The sequence below is a fragment of the Triticum aestivum genome, chromosome 4A (genome assembly GCF_018294505.1).
Source record: "Triticum aestivum cultivar Chinese Spring chromosome 4A, IWGSC CS RefSeq v2.1, whole genome shotgun sequence".
In the NCBI taxonomy this organism is placed as follows: Eukaryota; Viridiplantae; Streptophyta; class Magnoliopsida; order Poales; family Poaceae; genus Triticum; species Triticum aestivum.
Window position 1 is genome coordinate 726,346,640 of NC_057803.1, and position 11,430 is coordinate 726,358,069.

An 11,430-nucleotide genomic window follows, 5' to 3' on the forward strand; every position below is an offset into this window, starting at 1 on the left:
TTTTTAAATGAGTTAATATCATTGTTATTGTAAACATGTTTAATATCTGCTATTTTTCCTTTGGCTGATTCATGCTGTGTAATATATCTTTCAGGGGAACCCTTGAGATATTGGCGATGAAGATCTAGTAAGTAGTACTCCCTCCGTCCGAAAATACTTGTCATCAAAATGGATAAAAAGGAATGTATCTAGAACTAAAATACATCTAGATACATCTTCTTTTATCCATTTTGATGACAAGTATTTCCGGACGGAGGGAGTAACAAGGAGATACAGGCAAGTGTCCATTAGAATTTTTACTAAAATTTCGCTAGGCACCTTTACCTTCCCGAAGCCCGGTTCAAAACCTTCTACTGTTGGCCAAAGAGAAAGTAGAAAAAATTGCCAAAATTTGGCAAGGCAAACATGGACAAAAATTGACATCAATCTAAGCTGGTGCAGAGCATTTTGATTTCTCCAGCTGCATGAACCCCAAACAGATCCATCACCATCAGCTCAGAACCAAATGGTATCACAAGGCAGCCATGTGTTTTCCCTTGAGCTATATCTATCACCAAATTTTTACCACTACACAACAACGGTCCACTCTGAAACAAGCTGTATGTATAAACGCTGGCTTAGCTAACACAGCAACGGCGGCAGCACTGTACAACTAGCAGCAACAGCCTATGCGCCGCTCCCTGGTCGCTGGTCGGCGGCGGGATGTTGCTGCCAATCCTGTTCGACGAGGCGGGAGGAGCTGAGCTCGGTGGTGCTGTAGAAGGACTCGTCCGGGCAGAATCCCCCGTACTCCTTCTCGTCCTCCCACCGCAGCACCTCCCTGATGTACCGGAAGGCCTCGTCGACGGTGGGGCCGTCGCGGGCGCGCGCCTGCCACACAAAGAGCTTCCGGTCGCCCGTGTGCGCCGCGTACAGGTTCTTGAACTTCATCGCCACGTAGAAGAAGGCCTGCTGCGCCATCGACTGGTTGTTGTGGGTGCGGAGCGGGTCGAAGTCGCTGAACCACTCGCAGGCGGTCAGCGGGGACCGCCCGATCTTCTCCTCGAAGATGTCGAACTTGTTGAGCACCAGGACGAATGGTGTGTCGCGGAAAGACGGGTGCCTGGGCAAAGAATGTATAGATTCAGTAAGTTTTCATCTAGGAATTGAGCTTAGCTAACCCTAGGCAAGCTGTAAAAATGTTCTCATTCTCTATATTAGGCAAGACAGAATCAGTAATGTGCAGTTTACCAGATTCTTAGCCCCTACAGGACCATTTCGCAAATGCAACTGAGAAGGTTACTTTACCTGATTGTGGCCTCAAACAAGTCCCTGCTCTGAATCATCTTATTCTCGAGGCGCCTACTGCTGCCACTGGCAGGGGCTCCCAGCTGGTCATAGTCACTGAGTGCTATAGAGAATATAACAGCGCGGACATCCTCAAACATTTCAACCCATTTGCAGCCCTCATTCAAGCCCTTGGCGTTGACTCTAATCAGCTGATATCTGATAAGGGATAAAAGTAGATGAGAAAATTTAAGTTTTTTGCAACTTGTTTCTCATGAGGAAAGAGTGATCAACACATGCAAATGCAAAAAGCAGGCAACCTACATACTGCACTACTGATGAAGTAGGGAAAAATTGCAGTGGCTATGCCTTTTCACCACGATCAACAGATACGTTCCACAATACCGACATCAATGTTAATATCTTTAAAAAGATTGCAAGACTTTTTCAGGTAAACTGTAGACAGCAAATAGAAGGATTTAGATGCAGTTTAGACATGAGACAGGAAGAGAGTTTACTTGTTTTGTGCCTGAGAGCTTGGGTCATGACTGTCACCATAGAGTTCTGACATAGGGTTCCGTTCGTCCAGAGTGAAGTCAATAAAGGCCAATCCATTTCCTTGTGATACTCCTTCAGCATACAAGACATCTTTCTCTGAAGGTTCATACTCATTGCTTGATACTTCAATAGCCTGCAAGGATGGCATAAAAGAGACAAATCAATTTAGGTACTCAAATAACAATTACTGTGTACACAAACAAAAGCGAGGGGCATGCACTGTGCTAATGCTGGACCATTCTAGACAAAGGAAGGACGATGGGTGAAGTCCAGAAACGCTTAGTTGTCATAATATGAAGTGCCGGTGCAGCATAATCTTTGTAATACAGGCTGTGAACAGGTTAAAGTAAGGGACCATTCCGCACTGAAATCACATATAAATGGTTTGATGTATACCCTGCTCAAGAAATATTCAGCAACGTCAGGGAGAAAATACAATTCATCCTTTCTTTTATATGTTGCTTGTATGGCAGGATGCTTCCACAACTCATCAACAACTGGAGCATATTCACGTGTAGCTGCAGGGAAGAATGCATCTAGGTCTCCCATTGCTATGATGTCCAAAAGCCAATCTGAGAACTTCTTCAGCTTGGCATTTATTGAGTATATGCAGGAATTTAAACCATTCGATTCGTTTCCATCTGCATAAAAAACCCCAACTTCAGCATGCTGCATATGATCTTCAAAAACATTAGTGGAAGAAACATTAGTTTCCTTGCTACCTTGTTGGGTATCCTCATCCTCTGAGTTTGGGTTGTTTGATATAGCCAAAGCCTCTTCCTCGAAGCGCTCACGGCCCTCTAGCAGAATCCCAAGGTACTTGAACATGTTGCTTTGGATCATTAGTTTGATATTGTCAAGTTCTTCTGGGGTAAATCTACTTCCATATAGTAACTTAGCCTGTGTTGTAAAACCAAACACCATGAAAATACATACAAGATAAATAAAAAGTCAAAAGTAAATGAATTGGACTGTCAGGATTCAGCTGGAGATTGCATGATAAACTGATGATGAACAACTTGTATGATATTCCATAAAGACTTTGAGACATTTGTTTGAAGCAAAGATACCTATGAGGCTACGGCGACTAGACTAATGTATAAATACCGCTAGCTTGCAGAAGAATGTATCATGGCACGCATACAAGTGTCATCCGAAACATTTACAAATGTAAAAAACTAGCCAAACTCCAGAACAGTAAAAAAAAGTTTATACACCAAACCGCTTTACTACATGTAGGGAAAAACTTTAGCAATCAACTTCCAGCCATAGTTCGCTGGAAGCATATAGGTAAGTTGAAGTCCAAACAAAATAAACATCTAACAGAACCTAATGCATTAAATTTTTCTACAAGAACACGGTCTGACCTGCTTAAAAATGGTGCTTGTTCCAGCTCCAGGTGATCCAAGAATAAGAAGTTTTTGTATTCTTTTCTGGTCTAAGTATTCGGGCACTGTTCTTGCTGAATAAGGAGCATCATCTCTGGGCTCTACAGAGTTTGCAGGAGGCACCGGTAGTGAAACCAAGGTGCACACAAAACGTGTCAAAGGCTGCATAACAGGGGATACAGAAAATCATGTTAAAACCAAACAAACAAACAAAAAGAAGGGATGCATTAGTTTAAGAAAGGAAGGGGAAAGAATTGAAACTGCATTGAACATGATACATACTGACTCCCATATCTTCCCTTTGATGTTATTTTGGCCTTCTTCCTCATATCCACCATCATGATAGACCCAAAAGTGAGTATCGCGGGGACACTGAACTTGTGCAAACTGTAAGAATAATAATGCAGATATTGTGAAAAGCCCAATCAAAATACAGGCACCCCATAATTGTGATATACACAAAAAGATAAGGATTCTCAATTCTGTGTAGCTTAGAGTGCGCATCGATACCTTCAGAATTTTCCGTTCGATGCTGGTGATTTCCCTTCCATTCATATAAACCTGAGTGTTGCCATTACTAGCATTGGGCTGAATCTTTCCATTGAAGTTGAGGTTAGTGCTGACAACCCGGTTTGGCTTCTCCCCTTCCTGACAGGGTAAACGGAAGATTATTAGCAGCAAGTACAGGTCTCAAATATGACTATGTTTCCTCTACTACCAAGAGGCTTACCTTTCCCCATAAGCCAGACTCCTTGTCATACCAATACCTTCCGGGCTTCAGATTTTGAGGAGGCCGTGGGCAGCTAAGCAAGTCTGACATCTCTTCTTGACAAAGAGGGAAGCCATTGACGATGAGCTGCTCGGGCCGGAGCTGGTTTGCCTGGCACTCCTTCTCGGCTTTCAAGATCTGCCTTACCTCCAGCGAGCTGAGCAGACGTGATAGTATCCTCGAGCTCTTCCCCAGCTTCGACCGCTTTCCCTCGTAGATCGGCCGGCCAATGCAAGTGATACACTTGCGGCCTTCCGGCATCGACCCCATGGCCCTGAGCAGGCAGTAGCCGCAGTACCTCTTGTCGCAGACGATGCACGACTCCTTGCTCTCCCACTTCCTCTTGCCGCACCGGTCGCAGGTCTTCCCCCTCTTCTCCGTCCTGGTCACCGCCACGAACTGCTCCGACCTGGTGTCGTCGAGCTCGCTGCTCTGGTCATACTTGCTATCATCAGCCAGCCCGAAGGTCACCACGTGAGACCTCCTCCCCTCCGGCGCAGCCATGGCACGCCTGCTGCCGTCGCTCTGGCCCCGGTAGCTCGGCGCAGACTCACGCGACACGGAGCGCCGGGAGTCGTCGTCAGAGTCGGAGTACCCCTCATTCCGGGGGCCTGAATGGGCAAACTCTGAGCTCCTCCTGACCTGCACGGGCGACGGCGGCTCCTGGCGCGCTCGGGCTGCCGGCCTGGAGGCCTCGTCCCGCGGCGCCGAGTCGGCCGGCCCCGCGCCTCCCCTGGCCTGCGGCGGCTCCGCCCGGGCGCGCGCCCGGCTCGCCGGCGGCCTGAAGACGGGCGCGACGGGCACGGCGGCGCCCCCGTTCCCGAGGAGCCCGTAGGAGGCGGAGACGGGCTCGGCCGTGGGCACGTCGGCCATGTCGACGGGCGCGATCCTGGGGACCTCGTAGGCGACGGGCGGGCCGTCGTACTCGAGCGCGATGGAGTAGTCGAGGTTCCCCGCCGCGCCCTCCGGGATGGCGGCCCCCGGCGGCAGCATCCGCCGCAGCATATCCTCCCAGGTCGCCGTCTCCGTCGCCCCCGCCATCTCCCCCTCCCCTCCCCTCCTCCGGCGCAATCCGCCGAGCACCCGCCGCGCAAGGAGGAGCTCGGTGGAGTCGAGAAAAGCTCTGACCTTTGGTGGGGAATTACCCGGCTCCGTCGCCGCCGCCGCCGCCCTATCCGGCCTGGCTTGCCCCTACGACGGTCAAGGCCCTGCGCTCCCCACCGCACATCGGCAAGGCCGGTCAACCGGAGACGCACGGAGGAAAGAGGAAAATCGAAATCTTTGTGGAACGGGTCAAGCCGCCGGGCGGGGAAAGGGACGGCCGGCGCGGTTGGACGGACCGGCCGGGCGCCACCAACCGCGGAATCGAGATTTACCGCCGAACTCCGGGGGTGGAAAGGAAATGGTGGGCGAGAGGGGGAGAGCGGGTTCAGAACTGGGGAGGAGACGGCGGCCGTTGGGGATATTTCGCCGCTGGTGCGGTGGTGTGTTGGTAGGGTGGGATTTTCACCGCGTTTGGACTGTGGTAACAAGTTAATCAACGGCTAAATGAAAAATCTTTGAGAATTTACTTGGCATCTTCGAAACTAAACTTCTAAAAGTTTTGAACGAAATTTACTGGGTATCTTTGATTTGTTCCTCCGTAAACTTCGCCAAATGTAAAATAAAAAGGGCCTATTTGGGGATTGTAGAAATGAACGGGGACACACTTTAAACTTTTGACTCAAAGACCAAGTTCATACACGCCTTGCAAACTTTTGACTCAAACACAAAATTCATGTGTGCCCTACAAACTTTTGACTCGGACACAAAAATTGATAGGCCTTGCAGACTTGGGGAAGGGGAGTACTTCCTCCGGCCGCGGTCATCATGCCCGTGGGCGAAGGGAGCTCGGTCGTTTCTACTAGGGGGGCGGAGAGAAACGCGTTCGGTTTTCCCTCTATCGCCCTCCTTTCGCTCCTTCTGTTCAAGGTTAACCCCAAATGGTGGAGGATTGCGCGCGGGGTTGGCGGAATCCGTTTGGGGTTGGGGGGTAATGTCGAGCAATTATAGCGCTCTCATAGAAGTGGTTTCCAAACAACAACAAAAATTGTCGCTTTGTGCTTTGGTCTGGCTTAAACAACCCATGGCCTAGCAATATCCAAATGGAGGAAGTAGTAGATGAAGAACTTTGAAGCTGGAATGAACTTAGGACAACATATGATGTCTATGTATTAAGAAAAGGCGAATCTTCACAGTCACTCTTCTGCAATAGCCCTTTTTTAAATATAAACTTGGCCAAGCTTAAAATCTACAAGCCTTAGAAATCTGAAACCTTATATCCAATTCGGCTCTGGGGAGTATTTTATCCTAAGCGTCAAAAATATTTTTGTAAATATAAAAAACTATATGAACAAATTTGGACATGTATGTATTCATGTCCAAAAATTACTTGTAAATGTTTAGGGGGAGGGGGGGGGGGGTTCATATGAATGTCTTCAATTTTCCCTCGATCACCCTCCCTTTGCTCCTTCTTTCAAGGGAATTTATTACGAGACGTTATGGGTTAACCCCGAATGAGGGAGGGACTACTCGCGAGGTTCGCAAGATGTAGGTTAGTGACAAGCAATTGTGGCTCTCTTATCGAAGCAGTTTCCAAACAGGAAAGAACCACCACATTGTGAAGCAGTTTCCAAACAGGAAAGAACCACCACATTGTGCCTTAGTCTCACCAAACACTCTTCAGAGCGGAGGAAGTAGCAAATAAATAACACCTGAACTAGAATAAACCTGGATATTTATGGGTTAAGAAGAATATCTTTAGAGTTACTATGCTCCATAGTGTATCAGACCTACATGTTGATAGAGGGGGGGGGGGGATAGCCATTGCCTTCTCCAAGATTGAGAAAAAAAATGGTGTATCCAATCTTCAAAAATTCATGTAAAACAACCAACAATTAGTGCCCCCCCCCCCCCCCCCAAACCTCCCCTCCTGGAAATTAGTGTCCCCTCCCTCAACTCCCAAAACGGATAACTTGCACCCTGAAATACTGAAACTGGACAAGGTTCATGTAAACAAAAAATTCCCATAATTATTTCAAATCCATGAACATGTTTGAAGTTCGCGTAATTTTTCAAAGTTCACATAACTTTTCAAAATTCATGTACATTTTCCAAATATGTGTTTTTTTATAATTCTTGTACTTTTTTCAATCCGCGTACATTTTGCGAGTTCCTGTATTTTTTTTCTAATAGAGTTGGTTTGTGTGCTAGCTTAGGAGTTTGTATCGCAAGAAAAAGAGAAGAAATAAAGAGACAACAAGGCTCCACCGATGCCCTTGACAAAAGGATTTTGGTGTGCGTATGTGTTTGTGTTTTTTCATGTGACTAGTAAGCATGTACGTGTAACACACGTCTCGATTATGAAACAGAAATATTTCTATCATAATTCAAATTTAAATCATAAAGACGTGTTGATTGTTTTATGAACCAATGTGCCCCTTGTCCAAATAGGGCGATCGCAGTCGGCGATCGAAACGTGCACGCCGTTGGATTTACCTGACTACCCTTGCTTCGGTACTCCACATCACCACTTGTTGTGCCACTCCACATGTTGTTGTCACCAGTCCTAATTCCTACACTCACATAATCACTTGTTATTCAGGGCATAAAGTTGTCATTGTATCCACGATTGAATTAAATTTGAGGTATAATATTTCCAATCAAGAAAATACATCTTCAATCTTATTGTCAATGAGCACCGGAAATGTTGACACTGTTGTACCCTGCAGTACATAGCTTCATGTAGCAAGACGTAAAATGTTGGCATTGTTCTCGATGAATTTGCTAATAAAATTTAACATTCAAGTAGGTATAAGCGTGTAAGCCACGCGGAACCATTCTTTGAGGCAATCAACATTGCTTCAAAGCAAAAGAAATTGACAAATGAAAGAACACATCAACGTAGAACCATGACAGGTTATCTCTGCATAATAATACTGACAAACTTCGTAAACACGTAAGAAAAAAGTACAGTCATGAACCATGGTGCATATATATAGCAATGTCTGAATTAAGATGATGAGCATTACAATAGGGGGAGATCATTGACCTTAAATCTCTTACATATGAACATGTCTTCTCTAAATGTAAGCCATGGCTGAGAAGCAAGCAGGATCCGGATATTCAGTAACTAAAGCCAGAAACTTATCCACCTCTTCATATTTAAACAACATATTTCTTCTAAATGTAGGCCATAGCTGAGAAGCAAGCCGGATCTGGATATTCAGTAACTAAAGCCAAAAACTTATCCACCTCTTCATATTTAAACAACATATTTTTATAAGATGATATGAAAGAAATTGATGAGAACAATAGTACATTTCCTCTTACTGCAAATCAACACCCAACCAATATACAGCAGCACATGCACATATAAGAGATCCAATTCTTGATGATAGGTTCATGCATAAAGCAAGAAAATTTGCAGAATATACCAGAATCTTATTAAGTGATCCTAATTCATAACACAGGGAAGAACTACCCTCCTAAAAACATGAAAGCACTGTGGTGTATCATGCGACGAAAGCCGTTCAGGTTTAACTCAAAATACAGTACACATGGTAGAAACTGCTTAAGTCTGTAGCTTCAGTAAAAAATAGTTATTTTGGATCCCATGGCAACATCACACAGTTATCCTGAGAACGGCGGATACAGAATTGAAACCGATGGATAAAGGAAACAAAATCAATATTTATCAAAAAAAATACACCTGGACAACTGGACTGGTTGAGAGTAGAGGCTTGAGAAGCTAGAACATAGGAGTATTTTGCAGAGGAGTGGAAGAAAGTAATACTCAAAAATCAAAATATTGAGGCCAAATCAAGCTGCATCTTAGCAATGCAGCGGCAGTTGTTTTGTGGACATTGCCATGTTTGTGCATAATTATTGTCTATCAATCTAGGTGATATAGTCATTTTCGTCAATTGCTCTAAGGATGGAGCTGACAGTAATACTATTAATTAGAAGCACAAATGAAAATACCATTATCCCCAGGATTACTCTTACTCTTTGTTCCCCTGTAAGTGGAGTTGGGGGAGTAAAATAACAGCAAAACTTTACCAGGATAACGAAGGCGAGGGTCTTCCTGGACCTTGTCTTGGACACGTCGGGGACATCGCACCCTCAGAGCGCGTGGGGGCAGTGCAGCACACTGAATCTTGCTTATCTCCGTGTACGTCTTGGTTATCTACGACAGCGGCAGCTCGTTGAACCGCGTGGATGCACCGCATCTCTGGCGCTTACCCGTGCGTCAGTGGCGGAGGACTCCGAGTGGGGAGGGGACTTGGTTACGGAAGGGGCTCTCCAGGATCGATCCAGGGAACTGTTTCCTCTTCAACTTGAAAGGAAGTGAAATGTCCTCCGAGGGCGCCAAAGGGATCATAGGGATGAACACTCTCTTTCCAGCATGTTGTCCACTAATGAAACCATGAAGTATGTTAGAAGATAAGGCCGAAATATGCTACAATCAACAACACTTGGAATGAACTGGCCATATGTTATTTTACTAAATCATGTAATTGAAGAAAACAAACTGCTTCAGAACACAAGTTATAAAAAACTGAAAAATTGATGATCGTAAATTTAGCTGCATGTTCCTACTCCATTTTGTAGAAGTATACATATTTATGAAATCACACTGGTCGACTATGCTGGTTTGTAGATTATATACCTGCTTTTGTTTGGTGGCAACACAAAAACTTAACAAGTCTATTTCTGATGTCAATTTCAGTTACATGCCCTCAACAACATTTTATAGGAAAATCACAACAACTTAAAGCCTAGGTGTATATGCACCACACTGACAGCGACCAACAAGATTATCAGCTAGAACAACGAAAGATATTTTTAAACACTAACAACATGAACAAATCATCCAGATCAAAAGGGAAGAACTGAGAGGGGGCGAGAAGAGGCTCACCACCAAGTTCCGTCACTGGCAGTGGCAGCGAGGATAGCGGGAACAACTTGTCGGTGAAGTGTGCTTCTCCTCCGCGCACACGAGCCTCCGCGCACACAAGCTGCAGGCCAGCCTCCACCTCTGAAATTGTCAAACTCCCAAGAATCAAATAACTAACGTAGAAGAAAAATAATACTTCAGAAGCAGAATACTCTTAATGATAGCCACAGCCATGTATTCATAGGACACACAGTATTGTGTAAATATCAACAACTTGTGCACGAAACTTAACAAAATGCACCCATGATAATACATAAAACAATATCTTATCTAGAAACAATATTGTAGTTAAAATTGAATGGCAAACATCAAAAAATATGGTCATGTCAACCAGATCCACACATGGACAATTACCAGTGTAGTTACTTGTGAGGGAAGAGGAATTTGAGTCACTTTTGCAGCTCGTATTTTGGTATTCTACTCCTTGACTCTATAGGTTGTTTGCGCCTGGAATAGTAAGAAGAAAAAGAGATAATTTAGCACTTCAGCCACATACAATGGGAGGCTTGAATTTCAGAATTTAACACCATTATAACATTACGTAGTATGTACAACAGCATTAGCAACAACAACTACATAAATCAGTACAAAGGCCGTTGGATGTCTTCAGAAAACTTAGAATATAAGACAGAAGAAAGCAGTCTGACCATATGAGTATTATACAGCTGAATACATTTAACCTGGCCATGAGTCCATGACTGACTGGGTGATCATTTTATCCAACAGCTAAGCAAAACCAAAAGAGCGCTCCTGTCCATCATGCCAGCTCTTCTCGAAAAAGAGAAGTGCTACCAACTTACTTTCTCCTAACATTTCATTTGATAATGGAGCTGGATTTGGCCGAAGCAAACAGCCATGCCTTACTTTACCAGTTACAACTAATGAAAATCATGGTCATTCAGGAAAAAGAAACACAGTGGTCATAGTCGCCTGAGTTTCAGCATCGATAAGAAACATCATGGGAAAAATACTATAGGAATTGAAACGGAGAGAGACGACATGGTCGCTACTTACCGATGGATGGAGCAGAACATTGCCGCGGAGATAGGGCGGAGGACGGAGCTGGTAGCAGGAAGGACGATGACGGCACGGAGGGGACCGGTGGCGATCTCGAACCGGCAGGGAACTGGCGGCGGAGGGCTCCGCGCCGCCGCGCCGCAGGCTCAGGCGCGGCCTCGTACGCCGGTGGTTGGCCCGCACACGTCCACGTCCCTGGCGGCGGCTCCTGCGTGCCTCTCGCCGCCGAGGATGAGGGGCGGCGAAGGGCGCGGCGGGGCGGCTCCGGTGGCGGGGGCGGGGTCGGCGGGGGCGGGCTCCCGCGGCTGGGGAGGCTCCCGGCGACCCGCGGCCGCTTCCCGTGGCTCCGGCGGCGCGAGGAGGCGGTGAAGGGCGCGGCTGCGGGAGGATAAGGAGGTCGTGCGGGAGAAGGAGGAGGTCGTGCGGGCGGGCGA

General features: G+C 46.1%; 1 protein-coding gene and 1 long non-coding RNA gene across 3 annotated transcripts; both read right to left on the minus strand.

Annotated features, from left to right (window-relative positions):
- Positions 1 to 416: 416 nt before the first annotated feature.
- On the minus strand, positions 417 to 5,457 carry LOC123088401 (extra-large guanine nucleotide-binding protein 3). The gene is made up of 9 exons (XM_044510598.1): positions 3,943 to 5,457; positions 3,723 to 3,860; positions 3,495 to 3,599; positions 3,192 to 3,374; positions 2,547 to 2,724; positions 2,221 to 2,465; positions 1,785 to 1,957; positions 1,288 to 1,485; positions 417 to 1,102 (listed from the first exon to the last, which is right to left on the minus strand). Exons 1-9 carry the CDS (start codon positions 5,020 to 5,022, stop codon positions 667 to 669), a joined length of 2,736 nt encoding a protein of 911 aa, XP_044366533.1. The 5' UTR covers positions 5,023 to 5,457; the 3' UTR covers positions 417 to 666.
- A 2,079-nt stretch (positions 5,458 to 7,536) lies between these two features.
- LOC123088403 (uncharacterized) lies at positions 7,537 to 11,430 on the minus strand. Of its 2 annotated transcripts, XR_006441860.1 has the most exons (5): positions 10,994 to 11,427; positions 10,334 to 10,426; positions 9,941 to 10,060; positions 9,082 to 9,437; positions 7,537 to 7,595 (listed from the first exon to the last, which is right to left on the minus strand). It is a non-coding gene; the product is annotated as an uncharacterized lncRNA (long non-coding RNA). The 2 variants fall into 2 exon arrangements; XR_006441859.1 differs by lacking the exon at positions 7,537 to 7,595 and having other exon boundaries at positions 8,734 to 9,437; positions 10,994 to 11,430.